This window comes from Talpa europaea (assembly GCF_964194135.1).
Source record: "Talpa europaea genome assembly, chromosome: 2".
Taxonomy (NCBI): domain Eukaryota; kingdom Metazoa; phylum Chordata; class Mammalia; order Eulipotyphla; family Talpidae; genus Talpa; species Talpa europaea.
The window spans coordinates 69,946,977-69,966,666 of NC_140068.1; the positions used below are offsets into that span (position 1 = coordinate 69,946,977).

Consider the following 19,690-nt stretch of genomic DNA (forward strand, 5'->3'; position numbering starts at 1 on the left):
CCATACTTTATTCAGATTTCCTTAATTTTTACCTAAAGTCTATTTTTCTGTTCCAGGAGCCCATTCTGTATACATATTACATATAACTGTTATGTCTCCTTGGCGCTTTGTGGCTGTGAGTGTTTCAGATTTTCCTTGTTATTGATGACCTTGACAGGTTTGAGGTGTGCTGGCATGCTCCTCTATTGTAGTATGTTCTAGGTTTTTCTCATTAGATTGTGGTTACGGGTTTTGGAGAACCAGACCACAGAGGTAAAGTGCAGTCTTATAACATCATGTCAAAGTACAGTCCCTCAACATTATTTTATAGCTCAAATTGTTCCAACTCTGTCCATTGGGAGCTCTTGACATATCCCCATCTATATGGGTTTGTTTGGGGTTTTTGTTCATTCGTTATTTTTATATAATTTTATTTTCTGGCACTGAAAGATGCTCAGGCTCATCTTTGTATATTTGCTACTCCAGTTCTGGACTCAGCAGTTTCTCCAAGAAGCCTGGTTCATTTTTTTTGAGAATGATGTTTTAAAAGACCACAGAGGTAGAGTGCAATTCTTGGGATCTCATGTCCTGGGTACATATTATTGACATGATATGTCACTGTTAATGTTAATCTTGACCATCTAGTTGAGGTTCGACCCATCAAGTTCCTCATTGTAAGTTACTCCCCTTCATTTATACTGTTCTCTTTGGAAGAAATAACTGTGCAACCCATACCTAGGATGAGGGGGTTATGTTCTGCCTCCTTTGGTGGGGGTGGTTTATCTACATGAATTATTTGGACTTCCTTTTTTTTTTAGAGGTTTATTTATGCATACAAGAAGTGGGGTATAGATCAGAGTTTGGGAGGGGTGAGAGGATTTACCAGAGACAGAATGGGGAGCAGAACAGGCAGATTGACTGAAATACACTGCTGAGGGGAGCAGCAGGTGAGACAGGAGAGGTCTGTTGCACCATGTGGGCAGCTCCCTGGCTGGGGGTAGTTTCATAGGTTGCGTCTTAACCCCTTGCGCCACCAGGGAGGCCTATTTGGACTTCTGCATGGGAGATTTATCTGTTCATCATTTATTTGTTTGTTCAATCATTTATATATTTTGGGTTGTAGTAGTATTTATTTTTTAGGTTGTAATCCAGTATGACTATTTCTTTGCTTAAATTGTTCCAGCTTTGGCCATTTAGAGCTCTTTGGGTCAATTCTTATGTGCCTTTTCCATGCCCCCAACAATGTGCTATTTTTTGGGTTTGTTTTTATAAGTGATCACTTACTTTGTGGCTCTGCATGGTGCCCTAGGATCAACTTATAACTGATTCTGGGACTAGGGCAGAAAATACACTTCTCCAAGTAGCTTTGGATCCTTTTATTAGAGCGTGGTATTAGCAGCTAAGATCTGGGGTGCTAGGTAACTCATTAATACTGGATGTCATTACTTCTAGGCATTGTCAGCTGACAGAGCAGGAATATATGTGTGTATTAGTCCAGGTATAGAGACATATACTTAAAAAAAATCTTTATATAGGCATCCCTAGGTTAAGCTAAACAAAATTCATAATGTCACCACTTGAATACATACCAACGGATCATTCCAGCTTCATCTTTTGCTTGTCTCTAAGTCCTCCAGAGTGAGCAACCTGACTGCCAACATCTACCGTCCAAAATGGGTCTTTTTTTTTTTTTTTAAAGGAATGCAGTGGAATGCTATGTTCAGGAGCCCATGACACATGAGTCCCTTTCTTTCTGGAAGGTTTTTGATCTTCCTGTCCATAGTGGTTAATGATACCTATGCTTGCTCCTTACCTCATGCTGATGTCTTTGTCGAAGCCTCAGTGGATCCCAGATCAGGTCAGATTCTCTGCAGCATGCTCGCCCAGCACCCATTACTTTCCCTTACAGTCCTTATCAGCATGGAAGTTAAGTAACTAAATTTGTAGTTAGTTTTGCACATTGCTGTATCTTCCCCAGAACGTTGGCTTCATACGTGAGGATTTCATAGAAAAGTCTGTTTCACTCACAACACTGGATACACATAAGGTGTGTGATATTCAGAGAGAAAGTGCAGAAGTGTGGTAGAAATGTTGGGCTTAGTTTTCTACGAAGGGACATAAGGATTAAGAAGGTATCATTAGGAACATTTCCGCTTTCTATAGTATTCTTTTTTTTATAGGATTTATTTATTTATGCATACTTATTTATTTGTTTATTTATACAAGCACTGGGCACAGTCAGAAGTGCGGGAGGGTGAGAGAATTCACCAGAGCCAGAGCAGGGAGCAGAGCAGGCAGAAGGACTGAAGTACACTGCTGAGGGGAGCAGCGGGCGGCAGGAGAGGTCTGCGCGCCATGTGGGACCCTCCTCTGGTGGCCGGGGAGCAGCCGGGGATCAAAACAGCGCTGCAGAGGCTGCTGGCAGCTTCGCAACCCAGCGCTCAAACGCTGTGCCACTGCGGAGGTCCCTTTCTATAGTATTCTTAGCTTATGTATCTCAAAAGTTAATGCTGTGAAAATGACAGTGTAAGGAAATCAAAAGAGACCGAAAAAGGTCCAGGGAAACACAAGTTAAGTATACAACACTGGGTGGAATGTATACCTTTGAGCTAAATAACCATTAGTTGAGGGGAATGGATGGTGAAATTCTTTGGGGTCAGGTGCAAGAAAGAAAATGAGCATGATGTTAATTTTATAACTTGTTCCAAAGAAAATTTATAGATGTGTTGGATCATTTAAATATAGTTTTTGTGTTGGAAAATATCAGATGTGTGGCAATGACATTGAAAAGGATCCCCTGCCCCAGGTCGTCATCACTTCTATATCCCTTCATCATATTTACACAACTTTTTCCTTTGTGCTTTTTTAGATCGTTGGATTCTGCTGAGTTGGGGATGGTATTTGGATGTGTTTTTGTGGGGTTTTTTTTAGCACTGAAATTGTTAGTTTAGAAAGCGGCATATAGAGTATAACATTCTTTTTTGTAATTCTCCTCCTTGAGGTTCCCTATAGCATTTTAAATTTCAGAAGTTCAAGAGCTGTATTCATTTCACTTTGGGGGGAAAAAAGTAAAACAAGATTTCACCTAATGGCATGTCTTCAAGGAAGTTAAAAGCATTTGTTTAACTTTTTCTGTTTTACTCAAAGGGCATTCTGGTGATCACCTACATGTGATCTTGTGAAGTGTTTTAGTCCCCGGAGGTGTTAGCCATCTCTCACGGAGGGAGCAAAGAGATCCAGCCTAAAGCTACAGAAAAAAATTGCTGGCTAAAAGAACAGGAGCTGATCGTTGATAAGGAGCGTGTCTATCTCCATTCCTAGAGAAGATGAAGATAAACGAGCACTACCTGCTTTGGGATCGTTTAAATGGCCTTTAGCCTGGAGGAGTGTATAGATGCTCCAAATGGAGCTCTCTGTCCTGTGTAGCCAGTGAGTCTATGAAAATTCTGCCTGTGATTTTGACTGGCCGGTATCGCTATGCAAGTCTTGTCCATTTAATTGGAGGTTGTGGCCGGAGGAATAAATGACAGTCTGACTTGTCCTCAAATAGGAAGAGAGTGTGTTTGGGGAGTAGACCTGCTTGTAATGTTGTAACTCTTACAAATATGTCAATTGCTTTCTCTCTTTCCTGATAGTCCTCCATTTTAGGTTGGAGCTCACACCAGGTACCTGAAGTTATGTAACCACTATATTGTGTTAAGAAAATAGAAAAGCTTTTCAATACTAAGAATATTTTAGTTATATGGGAGTGCTTTTACTTTTAATAGTAATAGCCATTGTTACATTTTCTCCCTCAGAAAAGAATGTGTCTGCCAAGGAATCCTTAAAGAGCATAGATTGAGTGAAAAGGACACAGAACAAAGGAAAGATTCCCAGGGGGGAGATGAAGAAGTTCTGTAAATAGCTGTGCTATTTTCCTTTGAAATGTCTGGCACACTCTACACAGTATAGTGGCTGTGTATCGAGGGGCCATGTCTATCTCTGTGGCAGTGCGTTCCCCAGAATCTCAGAGCAGTGCATGTATGGCAAGGGCATCAGGGTCTTTCCAAAGCATTACAGTATTTAAACGACTAACTTTTCTTATTTGGCATGCTTGCAAACCTAATCCTGCCACATCACCTGCATTCCAATAGTCATTGCTTCACCTTTAACACCTGACCCTTTGAAAAAAAAAAAAAATGTAAAGGTTAGTTCCACGCCACTCTCAGAAATTTGTACTGTACTAAGCAAAACTTATATTTTCTAGCATGAAACTTGAAATGTGAAGCTTTGCTTCTGTGATTCCAGTCCTTACCTGGAACTCTAGGCCTTTCTGCATTCTGTGGGCAAATTCCTACATGTCTGTCTTGGCCCAACTTAAATGAAATGCTTACCCCGAAATGTTCTCTGCATTCTTGATTGTTCCCTTAGTAGTGGTCCCACGTATGGTTTATTATTTTCTTCAATGATAATTTCTCTTTTACTGCTTTAAAGCTGTTTCTTCACTCAGTTCTTTTACTGCCTGTCTCCCTCCTCTTTGATTATGAGCTTGTCTTTTGTAGAGTGCAGGGGCATGCTGATTGCTTGGTTCATGTGACCCTCATTTAATGATTACCTGGTGCTTACACACTAATCAACATTTTTTGGGCACCTTCTGTAGGGAGAGTACAACCCTCTATACACTCTGGAGGTCACCAAAGTCCAAGATAAGGTCTGCTTACCCAATTTTCACAGGTTTGGAAATTTAGTGGTCTGGGCAAAAGTGATTTAGGAGTTAAAAAATCTTAGGCATTTTAAGGAAATATAAAAAAGAGAGAATACAGTGTGATTTTTAGTGGTTTATATATTAAATCTATCTCTGTTTTTAGGTATACTTGGCATATTTGACATATTAAAAAATTGAGATGTTTTCATTTTATCAGTATGTGAGGGAACATGGGTCTAAAGATGGAGTGAGTTGAGAGGAAACTTTTTGTAAGAATTTTAGTAAAACATTGATTTTCCACTTATAAGAAGACCTAGAACACAGTTATTAAATGTTATTGATTCAAGAATTAAATCACCAGAACATTGTTGAGAGAAATTGAAGTTCTGAATAAATGGAGAGATATATCATGTTCGTGGCTTAGAAGACTCAATATTGTTAAGATGTCAATTCTCTTCAAATTGACATAGATTCAGTGCAGTCATAAATTGTTACATAAATTCAGCGCAGTCACAATATTTGCTGATATTGACAAACTGAATCTGAAACCCATATGGAAATGAAAAGGAGTTAGAGTCGATCAAAACAACATTGACTTTTCATTTGAATTATATTTGAAAATCTTTCCCGAGTGTATAATTTTCTTTCTTGATAGAAGAATTTCTAGATTGATAATCATTATTTTAACCATTGGTTAAATGATCATGATCTGTAGCAAATAAAAGATAAAGCACTGGTATTAAAATTATAATTCTGTAAGTTGTGCAGGTTATGCTCTGCCCAAGGACACACCCAGCTGAGAGAGTGAGTAGAGCTGAAATCAGCCTGTGCTTGTACAGCCAAGCCATGTTTCCAGCGTGGTTGTGTCTGTCCAAGAAAGGGGCATCTTTTTCTCGTTTGCACAAAGGTGCCATGTGGACTCTGGCCTGTTCAACACATAGCCTAGAACAAGGTGGTAGCGGTTTTCCCCAGAAATGCTGCTTTATATGAGAAGCTTTCTTGTGAATGTTTTTCCTCTTACATCCAGCAAAGAGCTTTTAGTTGAGGGTTTTCTTTAGCTAGACCTCCACTAGGTGTACTTGTGTGTGCTGTGTGTGGCATTTTTCTTCTCCAGTTTGGCCCAGTTGCCCTTTAAGGCAGGTGAATTTAGGGTACATTTTTCTTTTGTCACCCTGGAGGATCCTAGTGTCTCTTGTGTGTGTGGATCCCATTATTAATGCCCCCAGACAATATTTCTATGCGTCTGTAGCAATGCATTTGGAGAAAGGCAACTCCTACAGCTCCTCTGAGTGGTCTTTTTGGTGTTATTGACTAATAGTTTCTTTTTCTTTTTCTTTTTTTTTTTTTTTTTAGTTTTTAAAGATTTATTTATTTATACATACAAGAGCCGGGGTACAGGCCAGAGATGCAGGGGGGTGAGAGGCTTCACCAGAGACAGAGTGGGGAACAGAACAGGCAGGTTGAGAAATACACTGCTGAGGGGAGCAGCGGGCGAGACAGGAGAGGTCTGCTGCGCCATGTGGGTTTCTCTCTGGCCGGCCAGGGATGGAACTCGTGCTGCAGAGACTGTGGATTGCTTCATAGTGTGGTGATTAACCCCTTGCGCCACCAGGGATGCCCCCTGACTAACAGTTTCTTAAGGGGGAACCAAACCTCCTCACTTCAGGAGATACAGAGCATTGTTTACAAGATTCAATTTTGAGAGGAATTGAAACTAGTCACAACTTAGTTTCAAATAAGTGATGTTCAGATAGTGACACCCTTTTATTCTGTTAAGCCTGTGCCACTGACTCGGTTTATGATGGAGTGCAGAGCCTGCAGGCACTGAGCAGCTATCAATAATGGACTGGGTAGCAGTATATCAATAGAAGTTCTGCTTGAATGCCACATTCCCCCTCTCATTTTTTCCATGTAACTCCCATTCCCTTCTTCCCTCCGCGTTGTTCTTTTCCCCAAAGAAACTTAACCACTTCTTTCTCATTACAGATGCGAACCACACGCAAGGTGTCTGTCTGGCCTGTGGGCCTGGTTGGTGGGCGGCGCTACGAACGGCCATTGGTAGAAAACGGCAAAGTCGTTGGTTGGTACACGGGCTGGAGACCAGACAGGCCTTTTGCCATCGACATGGCGGGTGAGTGTGAATGGTGACATTTGCTCTTCTCTGATGGTTCTTGGTGATGATGGTTTATTAAAGGAAGGAAGCTTTCAAAGACCACATTGGTTAAATGATATGATGATATATTCAGCAGATTAACTGATTAAGCCTTCAAAATGGGCTCTTTGGTTGTTTCAAATACAAATTGAATTGGGGGGGGTGGTTAGAAAATGCTCATCCTGTTCCATTTTGTCACCTGTCCATGTCATCCTTTTATCCAACAAACGTTTATGTGCCAGGTGCTGGATGCAGGGTGAGAAAAGGACCTGGCCCCTGCCTTATGGGGGTCTGTTGCCTGTGCACTTGGTGCCTTCTCTGTGGATGTCATATTCGTTACAATGTATTCTCATGTACTTACTACCAAACTTAATATGATTTGAAATGGACAAACTGATCATTTTAATGTTTATTGATAAATTAGTGCTTATTGATGCAATTAATAGCTAAAACATAAAATTGGAATACTGGTTTTTCAAGCATGCATTCACTCTGAGTAGAGCTGTCTTTTAAAGTTTATTCTCACAGCCCAGCTGAAGTAAATCAGACACCTGTAGTAGATCACAAATTCTAAAATGCTACTTTATCATAAAGTGACTCATTTTCTGTGGGTTATATAAAATGATGTCTGTGATAACTGTGGAAGGATGGAGCTTGAAACATGAGACTTAGAGGTGCACGCGCACGTGCGCGTGCACACACACACACACACACATCACTGACATCCATAACCTAGAAGATGAAGGTAGAAACTTCAAAATTGATCTCATCAATCTTCAACTCTGAAACAGCCTGTCTGTCTGTGAAACAGCCTGTACTTGGCTAGTCCTTTGTGTGTATTTCCTGACTGCAGTCAGAATCTCTATGCTCATAATTTTGACGGGATAAGTCCTGTGTTCTGACCATGATTCATCACTTTTATTTTGAAAATACTATAAATTTGAGGCAGCATGATTGTAAAAAATACTGGAAGTAAAGGCTATCAGGGGAAGCTCTGATGAGTGGCAGTGTGACAGGGGAAGACAAACTAGGATATTTTTACTCACCATTTAATAGTCATTTTCAAAGGGCCAGTTTTGTGGGACAGTTTGTCATGATTTCTGCCCCCAGGAAGTATCTGGCCCTCTTCCCTGATCACTGTCTCCAAGCTCCCACCCCATCTTCCTGACCTCTCCATCCTCTTCTAACTCTAGCCTGATCTTGAGGGTGTTTGGTTCTTGCAGTCCCAGAGCTGAGCTGGCTCAGCCAAAGCATTCATTCACCTGCAGGCAGAAGGAGCGGCAGGAGAGCCATACTTGGCAAGTCCTGAGGATCCTCAAAGGAGGCTTCCCCTAACAAGTCTGTGGCTCTGAAAATACACAGGTGATGATATTTGAGCATCAGGTTTCTTGCTGAGAAGTGTAACCTTGAAAAGAAAACTTACACAACATTTTCTACCTAGTCTTTCACTTCTCAGGTGTATCCTTTCCTGGAGGGTAGAATGAGGCAGTGGCGTGAATGAGCCCTGAGGCCTTCTCCATTCTGTTCGTCCCTTTTCTGGCTTCCTGCCTTGGGAAGCTCATGGAAACTGGTCTCTGGATTCTGAATGTAAGAGCTGCAGCAGCCAGAGGACAAATATTGGGTCTTTCTTCTTCCAAGAGTCTTGTTTCGAGATAAACTCCCCACACCTGTCTTATTACTCACACTTTGCCCATTTTCATGTAAATTAGTTTCAAGGGGAGGCACCTGCCTGGTTCTTCCTGGATTGTGCTGTTAGAACTGATTATAGATGCTCCAGTATCCAAAGAACTCATAGATTATTTTGCATTGATCCCCAAATTTTAGATATATCTGAAATTCAGGAAAGTCACATGGGTTCTGTGCCTTATAGCTGACAAGATATTTTAGTGCTCTTTCACAGCCACATTCTCTGCAAAATTTTTCTCCACGACATGACTAATGTCTGGATTTTTCTAAGAATTTCAATATGTTTTCAAAGCATAATATGAGATGTCATAAAATATGAATGATTTGTTTTGTATTGTCTGTTTTAAAATAGAACTAAAATTTCTCTCTCAAAACAACTTCTGCAACACAAAATTTTTTCTTCACTTAACATGCACTTGCTTTCCAAATTAGTTTCAGTAAATTATTGATATTTTTGGAAGTCTTTGAGAGTGATTTGATAAGATCATGATTCTGATTTTGAGGCAGTTCTCATTCTAAAGCTTGAAAATTCACAGCTTTGTCTAGATTCTCTGTGGGAAGAAGGAAAAGACTTTTAAAAGACTTAGGCTTTCAAGTCCAAAATGGAGCTTCCTTGCTACCTCATTCTCAAAATATGCGCGCGCTTGCGCGTGTTCTCTCTCTCTCTCTCTCTCTCTCTCTCTCTCTCTCTGGAAAGAGAACAGAACTGGAACCACTTCTGTGACAGCTACACTGGAGCCCTAGTTGGTTTTGGATTTCCACAAGCCGATGAAGAAATGTTAATCTTAAAGAGACAAATGTAACATTTCCAGAGCTGTCTTGCTTTGGGGGTTGAGCCCATTCAACAGAAGCGCCTCAGGGTCTGTCCTGCTTGTGTTTCTATGAAATCCTAGCCTAACCCATCCCTGGAAGCTCACTTGAGTAGCAGACATTGGAACTGTAATGTTTCAGATTATTCAGGGAGTTTTGAGGTAGTGTCTGTCTTTATTTTGTCATGTTGGTCTTTACAGATGCTGTTTTTGCTCTCAGATGAGTTAACATTGTTCTGAAATTATCTGGTATATCCACTGTTAATGACAAAGTGGAGATTGTTTCCATTGCACTGGGAGAAAAGAAGAAAAAAGCTTTCTAGTGATGAATACTGGAAAAAAAAAAGTATTGGTGTCCCTCCCCAGGATAGAAGGAAAACACGAGACAGGCTTTGCCCTGGGGACAGCATGCGCTTGGCTCCTGCCTGCCATGACTTGGTGGCTGTCCTGCTCTGCCAAGCCAGGGAGACCTGGAAATATTTCTACTCTCTCTGCCTTCAGCTCAGTTCCTGTATACCAGGCATCTGATCACTGATTAGTTCTTGTTGGCTAAAAACAAGGCAGATCACACAACTTTTTTGGCTCTATTTTGAAGTCAGTTACTTTAAAGTGACATTCACTTAGGACACTATAGGGAGGTGTCAGTAAGAGCCATTGCTTGAAAGAACTGAGCATTAGCCTTTCCAGCAGGTGTGGTTCCATTCAAATTTAGAATTCAAGGCTAAAATATTTATTTTGAATTTTCAACATAGGTGTGCACCTTTTTCTTGACTCGAGGAGGTGGTAGGCAGAGCACTGTGCTCCTCTAATGACAGTGTTTACAGGGCTCTGGCAAGTGCCTGGCACACACAGGGGCTCTATTCTAGTAAAAACCCAACTGTGTGGAGTCCAGTTTGATTCTGGTGCTGAGTAGCCAGAGTTAGCACAGTTCACACAAGTTAGGGAGCACAGTCCCCAATAAGACTGCCCTCTCAACACCAGCCATATTTTGGGATTTCATGAGCCACCAACACTTGTAATCAATTGTTTTCCTGCAACCCTCAGGTTTGATAATTTACTAGAAGGACTCACAGAACCCAAGAAAGCTCTAAACTTTTTTTTTATTGTGTTTTACTACAAAAACATAAATTAGGACCAGCCAAATGAAATGTGTAGGGTGAGGCACGAGAGGGTATGCAGAGCTTTCTGCCTTTTCCTAAGTGGTGTCAGGACCCATCCCTCTCCTAGCACATTAGTGTATTCACAGCCCAGGAAGCTCCCCTCCTGCAGTTTTTATTGGGGCTTCATTTGTAAGCATAATTAGCTAGTTAAATCAGTGGTCACGTGAATGAGCTAAGTCTCTAGCTTCTCTCCCCAGAGGTCAGGATGGTGCCAAATTCCAACCTTCTATTCAAATGGCTGGTTTTTCTGGTAAACAGCCCCCATCCAGAAACTATCTGGGTGCCACCATAAGCCACCTCATTAGTATAACAGACTCTCCTACCTCTCAAGAAATCCCAAGGGCTTTTAGAAGCTGCTTGCCAAAAACCTGGCATAAGACCAGAAAATGTTTTATTATACTACAGACTCAGTAAAGGATAGCTTTCATATCCTAGAGTGTCTCCTCCATCCCCACTGTACTGAGACATTAAATAATGTCTCAGGGTCACTTTCTGCTTTGTGGATGTTTTCATGACTGGGGTATGAGTTGTGACAGTAAAGTGATGAATCTGTTTGTCATATGTGACTTACAGAAATAGGTGAGAAGTTTAGGAGGACTTAGCTTTCTGCCCTGAAGTCCCATGGACATGGGTATGTCGAAGCCCTGGGAGTGGATGCTCATACAGGGAGACCCTGTAATGGTCTAGCCACACATCTCAGAAGCAGTCTTTAAAGTAGCTACAGGGGAAGGAGTCAAAAAAGGGGACACATCCCAACAGGGCCATTGGGATGGGCCGATGACAGCAAGTCCTGGGAAGAAGAGGCGGCTAAATCATGAATTTGGTTGTTGAGTGTTAGTCATGAATGTGGAAGAGGGAGCGTGGGTGGTGAGTGTGGGAATGTAGAGCCCAAAGCATCTGATGGTAGCGATTAGCACCTTGTAGAATGGTCCCTGGGACAAAGGATATGTGGGGGAATAAAGGACCCCAATCCAAGAGAAGTAAAAGGAGGATAGTTAGGCTTCCAATAGGGCAGAGAGGTAGAGGAAGTCTGGTTTGTGAGAGGACTGATGAGGTTCCATTTTGGTGGGACAATATAATAGAGGATGTTGTGGAAATGAGTGACAGGGAGGGCTGCGTGATGAAGAAGACAGGCGGCATGACTTCTGAGGTAACTTCTGACTTCTGGTATGATTTTGATAAGTTCTGAGCTTAAGGATTGAGATAATTGTGTGTGGCCCACCCTGTTTATACCTTTATTTCTGTTGACACCTGTTTCTCCATACCTCATACTCATCATTTCCATCTGGTAGTATATTCTAGAAACTCAAAGGCTCCTCTTTAAAGTAGGAGAGTGAAGCAGCCAGGTTCATGCTGTAAGAGAGACTTGGGGGAAACTAAGGTGAGTGGTGGGCAGTGTCACTAAAAGGAGGACCAGGAGAGAGCTCTTCCAAGGAATGTGGCAGGATTGGGATGGGACGAGAGAGAATAGCATTTCCTGGAGTAGAATTGCTTCCTCCCCCCGCCCCATTTAATGATGGAGGAGAAGTTGAAGTGAGAGAAGTGTTTCAAGTCCCAAAGGAAAGAAAGAGGAATTGGACCTGAGACGGACACGTTCACCTCAGCAGAATCAAGTCTACTAGTGAGGAGTTGAGGTAAGTGAGGAAACCACGATCTGGAGGGGCCAGGCCAGGACAAATGTCATTAGAGCTGGAGAAACGACAACAGACTGAACTCCACAGACACCGGGCACCGAGCCCCGGGGGGAACGTGGGCCCTGCCCCCATGTAGTTTGTATCTGGCTGAGAATGTGTGTAAGAACATAACTGACAATACCATGAGAGAGACAATGGTGGACAGAAGGAATATTCAGGGTTTTCATTTAAAGAGAAACAAAACTGCTGTTGGGGCGGTTGGGGAAGATGATATGAAAGAGGCAGCACTTGAGAGGCGCCGACTTAGAGGCCCAGGTCAGGCCAGCAGGTGGCACCAGGAGGCCATGCTGGGGGAACAGCCTCAGGCCTGTCACTCTGAGGGGACGGGCGATCTGGGGTCAGATGGAGATGACTGATGGCTGGGATAGAAACCTTCCTGTCTGGATACTGCAGACTCTGGGAAATGTGTTGTGTAGGATCTGATGCCATTAGAAGATGTTTGGAAAACAAGGTGGCCGGAAGTGAGTGAGGTGTGGCTGGTGTGGCATTTGAGGTTGTGCAGGTGACAGGAGGCCTTATGCAACAGCTGTTAGGGATTTATAAAATGTTAACCAGCCATTTCAGATTCTGCCCATAAATCAGCAGAACTTAGATCTTTTGAACACCGTTGTGTGGCATGGTGATAACAGGTGTCTTAAATGTATTTTTGGCTTCCTGACAATTGGTGTAATTTGTTGTATTATCTTTGAAGTTGTAATATATGTGCAGATAATATGGTAATCTTGGATAATTAAGTCATTATTTTAACCAGAATACAAGTTGTATTGAAAAAAAAAAAAGAATCTACTTGTTGGGGAGAAAGATCAAATTCTTTGACTAAAGTTTTCCAATGCCGGGTTCTTTGTGGGTACACTGGCCTTCTGGAGGCTGCAGAATTTGAAAGGCCAGAGGTGAGAAGGAAAACAATCACAGCGCCTGCCTGGGCCTCCTGCATCCTCAATCCCTGGCCCAGTCTGCGGAGAGGCGGGAAGAATGCAAGCCGGGTTCTCTGCAGACTCTTGCTCACAGCTCTTCAGAGGCTTCCTGTGTCTCAGAATAATGACTCCTCCCTCAGTCGCCGCCAAGTCCTCCTTGTCCACTCTGTGCCCCTCACACAGCCTCATGCACTTCTGCTTGGTTGTTGGGGGCAACTGCACCTGAAGTTCCTCCAGCACATCCTGCCCTTCACCTCTGGACCTGCACACACGGCCATGCCCGAACATTCTTTAATTAACTCATCCCTCAACTCTCATCTTAAGGCTCCCGTATTCAGGGAAGCCTTGCTGGCACCTAGGTTGAAGCAGCGCCCCCGGCCTTGGTATTGCTGCCCTAGTTCTAGCTCCTAAACTTGCACCACTGCACTTACTGCAGTGACGCCACATCTTTGACTGTAACTGTTGGGCTGGCGCCCCGGCCTCACAGTAGATGAAGGAATTAACCTATTTCAGAATTCTGTTTCCACGGCAGTGTCACTAGGCATCCTTGTTAAAGAAATTATTATGAATGAAGCTGTTGAACTGAAGAGGGCCAGGAGATACACTAGGCTGACCGCTGACGCTCTTTCTCCACGGGCCTTTTGCAAGTCTCCCAGGAAAAACAGCTGTATAGTCATCTGCCTCCTGACACTAGTTGACACGCATCAGGCAAAGCCACAGGTTTGTTGCTGTGGCAAGCACCTGTCCTTCTGCACTGGTTCCAGAGGTTTAAGTTAGCTGACTTAGTGGATCCCCCTGAGTAGCCATATCACCCCAACCCCAAATGTTTTTGCACTTCGGCTTACTTCATTTCAAATCCCTCAGCCACAGCCAACCACCAGGGCCAGCGAAGCATTGCTCTAAGCTGGGGGGCCTGAGTTAATCAAGAGTGACACGCACCACCCTCCAGCCCAGAATATCGAATGTCACTTTGTCTTCGGTGTTTGCTTGGCTAGTTTCTAATCATCTCTCAAGACTCATGACTGGTGCAGGAATCGCTTTCTTCGTGAAGCTTTTCCTAATTTTCCTTCCAGCATAGTTGCCACTGTACTTCTCCCCTAAATCCCGCAGTTATGTCTTTGCCTGCACCCTCCCTGCATGCCGCAGTCCCTGGCATTCGTGGATTGAATATGTGTTGAATTCATGATTTTTTTTTCCTTTTTTTTAAAGACTTATTTATGCATACAAGAGCTGGGATGTGGGCCAGAGATGTGGGGGGTGAGAGGATTCACCAGAGATGGAGCAGGGAGCAGAACAGGCAGAGGGACCAAAATGCACTGCTGAGGGGAGCATGGAAGCAAGGGGGGGAGGCAGGAGAGGCTCAGCTGTGCCATGTGGGTTAGCTGGGGGGTGGGCGGGGATTGAACTCATGCTGCAGTGGCTGTAGATAGCTCCGTAGTGCTGCGACTTAACCCCTTGTGCCACCAGGAGGCCCCAAATTCATGAATTTTAATTTGCCTTTCCTTTCTAGTTTAAGCACTTTCAAAATTAAGTTTTATATCCTCTTGTTGTTTCTGAGACATACTGTATGTTGTGAGATTTTTTAAAAGGGGGGTGTTAACTTGTACTCCAGAGAACTCTTGGGATAGTCTAACTCTGTGGTTCTCAACTTGGTTACACATCAGAATAACCCAGAGAGCTTTGGAAAAAACCCACACCTATGCCACCATGATCATTAAACCGTAATATCGGAGTGTGACATCTGGGGTATGTGTGTGTTTAAATCTTGAGGTGATTATAAAGTGTAGCCACAGATAAGAACAAGTGGCAGTGTAGGTGGTCAGAAGCTACTCTTACATTCTTTTCTTTTTTTTATTAAATTTATTAATTTTCTTACATCATTGTTTGTTTTTGGACAGAATTTGATTTCTCCCCTCAGGTGTGGTTTCCATAGTTCCACTACCATGTCATCCATGATCCATCACCACAGTCCCTTGCGCGCTTCCGTCCCCTGTTTTAACTCCTTCCCCTCCCCCTCCTCTGCTGTAAGCCTCAGTTCTATGGTCAGCTTGCAAGTTTTGTCTTTTTCCTGACCCTTTGATTGGTCTCTTTATATTCCACATACAAGTGAAACCCTTTGATATTATCTTCTTCCTCCTGCCTTATTTCGGCTAGGATCATCCCTTTCAGCCCCATCCATCTTACTGAAATGGCATGAGTTTATCTTTTTTGATCGCTGAATAGTATTCCACTGTGTGTGTGTGTGTGTGTGTGTGTATACACACACACACACACACACACATATATACCACATCTTCTTGATCCACTCATCTGTTTTGGGGCATTTGGGTTGTTTCCATATCTTAGCTATTGTAAATAGTTCTGCAGTAGATATAGGAGTGTAGGTTCCCTTTTGAATTAGTGTTTTTATGACCTTTGGGTAAATTCCTTGAGTGGAATCACTGGGTCATATGGTAGATCTATTTTTAGTGCTCTGAGGAAATTCCACACAGCTTTCCATAGTGGCTGGACCAGTTTACATCCCCACCAGCAGTGTAAGAGGGTTCCTTTTCACCATATCCTCGCCAGCATTTGTTCTTTCTAGTTTGTAAATATGGGCCATTCTCACAGTTATGAAGTAGAATCTCATTGTGATTTTGATTTGCATTTCCCTAATGGTGAGTGATGATGAACACTTTTTCATGCCTGTTAGCCATTTGCATGTCTTTAGGGAAGTGCCTATTTAGTTCTTCTGCCCGTTTTTTGATTGGGTTTATCTTCTCTTGGTTTATTTTGTATAAGATCTTTGTAGATCTTTATATCAATTCCTTATCAGATGTATGGTGTGCTACTATTTTCTCCCATTCAGTAGGATATATCTTTGCTTTGTCACTGTCTCTTTGCCTATGCAGAAGCCATAATCCCAGTTGTGTTTATTTTCTCCTTTGTTTTCCTTGCTGCTGGAGATGAGTCTGCAAAGATGTTTCTGAAGTTTATGTCATGGAGTATTTTGCCTGTGTTTTCTTCTGTGTATTTTATGGTTTCAAGTCTTACATCCAGGTCTAAAAGACAATATAAATGTAATTTTTACCTGCAATTCTGTTTTTCATTTCTTTGATTCAAAAGACAACTGCATGAAGCAATAGTTAGAATTCTGAGTTGGAAGACACAATATACATAGATATAATTTATATGACAAAAGAACAAACGAGTGAAAAGACTGAAGCTGTGTAGGAGCAAATTTTCCATATATTACTAAAATTAAGTTGGTAATAACCTTAACTGTTAATCTAATATTGTTAGATTGTTAATTTTAATCCCTAAGGCAAACACTAAGAAAATAGTTTTTAATATTGTAAAAGAAATTACAAAATCAAACAGTAGGAGATAATGTTTAATGCAAAAGAAGATGGTAATAGAGAAACAAGAATAAGATATTAGACATAGAGAACAATTGCAAAATGACAGATGTAAATTTTAATTTGAGTATTTATGTTAAATGGAAATGGATTAAGATATCTAATCAAAAAGGCAGATAGAGTAGATTAAAAAAATATGATCCAACTATATTCTGTCTACAAGGCAAACATTTCATAATCAAAGACACAAGTAGGTTGAATGGAAAAACATACCATGCAACCTAGAAACAAAAAAATAAGCTAGAATAACTATATTCTGTATATCATACAGAATATAGACTGTATGAACAAAATTGTTACTAGAAACAAAAATTATATTATTTTATAATGAAAGCATTAATCCATGAAGAAGATATAACAAAAGCTTATATGTACCTTAAAACAGAACTCCAAAGTACATAAAGCAAAAATGCAGAACAGAAGGGAGAAATAGATAGTTCGACAATAATAGTTGCAAACATAAAAATCCCACTTGAAAAATTAGAAGATCAACTAGAATGGCGACTTGCAAAACACTACAAACCAACGAGACCTATGATACCTATAAATAATAAACAAAATTCTAGTAATCTAGCAATATATAAAAAGGATTATCACCATGACCTGGTAGGATTATCCCTGGAGTGCAAAGTTAGTTCCTTAACGAAAGTGAATAAACGCAATACACTGTGTCAATAGAAAAAAGGACAAAAGTAACATGACTAATAAATGCAGAAAAAGCACCTGAGAAAATTCATTTTTTTCATGATAAAAACACTGAACAGAAGATCAGTGAATGAGAATGGGAAGAAGCTAGCTCTGCTTGACAAAGGGCGAAATGCACTGGCAATACCACACTCAGTAGTTGAAATCTGAGAGCTTTCCCCCCTAAGACCAAGACCAAGACCACCCCTCCCGACACTTGTATTCACCATTTAGCTGTATGCTGCAGCCGTGGCCATTAGACACAAAAAAGGAATTAAAGGTATTACTCAGCATTCAAAAAAGATAAACACATGCAATTTGCAGCAACATGGATGGCGCTGGAAGGGATCATGCTCAGTGAAATAAGCCAAAAAGAAAAAGAAAAACACCGGATGGTCTCACTCATAGCAGGAATCTAGAAAACTTAAATAAGGGACCAGGAAAATGAATAACTATAAGAAAGTGAAAATCAAAATCAACAAAAACTATGAACCAGAGACACTTTTTGGGGGGTGGGGGGCGGGAGGGGAGGGATTGGGGTCAGAATGGGGGGATTGCAATTGTATGGGGAATATAAAAATAAAATTTATTAATAAAAAAAAAAAAGGCATTCAGGCTGGAAAGAAGAAGTAAAACTATCTCCATGATGAATGACGTGATCTTTTACATGGAAAACCAGCAGGGACATCCTCACACACACAACTGTTAGTGCAGTAAGTGAATTCAGGGTGCAGGTGAATATGAAATATATGAAATATGAAATATATTTCTTTATCAATAAAAGGTGGTGGTACGGGAGATTGGATCTCTCTCTCCCTCCCTCCCTCCCTTCCTCTCTCATTCTCTCTACCCCCCCACCCCCCCAAAAGGCAGTGTGTACTTTGCAGGAATGAAAGAGGCGATTCCAGCCATTTCAAAGGTTGGAGATAATTTTTCTTTAACAAGCTCCCTGAGACTACTCTGCTTATACTTTAACTGAGAATTTGAAATATCTTTTTCTTATTGTTTAAAGTGAGTAGAGAGAGAGATTTTTGAAATTACCCCATACCTATTGGCAGCCTGATGCCTACTGGCAACAGAAGTGTATCAAGAGCCCAATATTTTGGTACGACTAGTCAGAGTGACCGTTTATCAAAGAAAAAACTCCTATCTTTCTTGTGACGAGGTTATAAAAGTGTTGCTGCCCCCAAAAACGTCCTTTAGGAACTAGAAGTGGTTTTGATTTGTCTCAGCCCTGCTGAAATGAGATCTCTTGTAGTTGGCGAAGGCAGAAACCTCTGTGGGGCAAGTCCCTGGGGGGAGGCTGAGGGGCCCCGGAAGAGCTGACATCTGCCCACCGGGCGCTGCTGGAGGGAAGCGCTGGGGCCTGCCTTTCCTACTTGTCCGCTCATCTTCACCCCTTTCTCCCTCCTCCTCCCTGATTGCAGTGACTAGGATAAATAGAGGGAAAACTGAAAGCAGACACCCTTGCGTTATTGCAGTCTTCGGGGGAGTGACACCAGGCGCCCCCAGTAGAAAGTGGCAGGGGGTTTCTGTAGATGCCCTGTCAGCACAAGGAGGACGTTCACTTGCTGCTGGGCTGAGGCTTTTTTCCTTCCCCCAATCATGGGTAGATGTTGGGTTTTGTGAGGTGGATTTCCTCTATCGAGGTCATCAGATGTGTTTTTTCCCTTTGTAAATTCTCTTAATATGGTGAATAAAATTGATTTGAAATTTTTTTAAAGATTTATTTATGCATATAAGAGCTGGGGTGTAGGCCAGAGGGGGGGGTGTGTGTGTGGTGGGGGGGGTGTGTGTGAGAGGATTCACCAGAGACAGAATGGGGAGCAGAACAGGCAGATCTATTGAAACACATCGCCGGGAGGTCTGCTGCGCCATGTGGGTCACCTCCCTGGCTGGGATGGAACTCAGGCCACAGTGTCTGGCCTGATAGCTTCACAGCGCTGTGTCTTGAACCCCTGTGCCACCAGGGAGGCCGCTGATTGTGAAATGTTAAACATTCCAGTCTTATGATCAGTCTCACTTGGTCATGATCTGTTCTCGTAATGTTGAATTCAGTTTGCTAAAACTAAGAATTTTTCTGTGTTTACGAAGGTTATTAGTTTGTAGTTTTCTAAGAGTTTCTGTTCAGTTTTGGTTTTAGGGTGAGGCCGGCTGGCCTCATAGAATGTGAAGTGATCTCTCATTTTGTTTTCTGGGGGAAGTTCTAATAATTCTTAAATGTCCATAGAAAATCATCAGTGAAACTCTCTGGACTTGGAGTGCTTTTCTTGGTTTTGTTTTTTGTTGTTGGGAAGAATTTTAACTGTAATGTCAATGTTTTTAGTTGTTGAAAGGATATTCAGATTTATCTGTATGAGCTTTGACAGTTCCTTCAAGGAATTTGTCCATTTTTAGCCAAGTTATAAAATTTACTTTATATCAGCTTTATTATCAGCTAAACATTTTTGGAATTTGTGCAGATGCTTCTCTCCCTGGGGAGTGGTACTTTTGTCTTTTTTCCTTATAAATATGGGTAGATATTTATCAA

The 19,690-nt window shown here is 41.8% G+C and overlaps 1 protein-coding gene across 1 annotated transcript in view; it reads left to right on the plus strand.

The window, feature by feature from the left end:
• The window catches only part of B3GAT2 (beta-1,3-glucuronyltransferase 2), a gene marked incomplete at both ends in the record, with an annotated part of 40,042 nt that overhangs the window by 17,984 nt on the left and 2,368 nt on the right, over nucleotides 1-19,690 (plus strand). Inside the window, one exon of the mRNA XM_084229093.1 lies at nucleotides 6,650-6,794. Coding sequence (XP_084085219.1) covers nucleotides 6,650-6,794 — 145 coding nt within the window. The remainder of the gene's footprint in view (nucleotides 1-6,649; nucleotides 6,795-19,690) is intronic.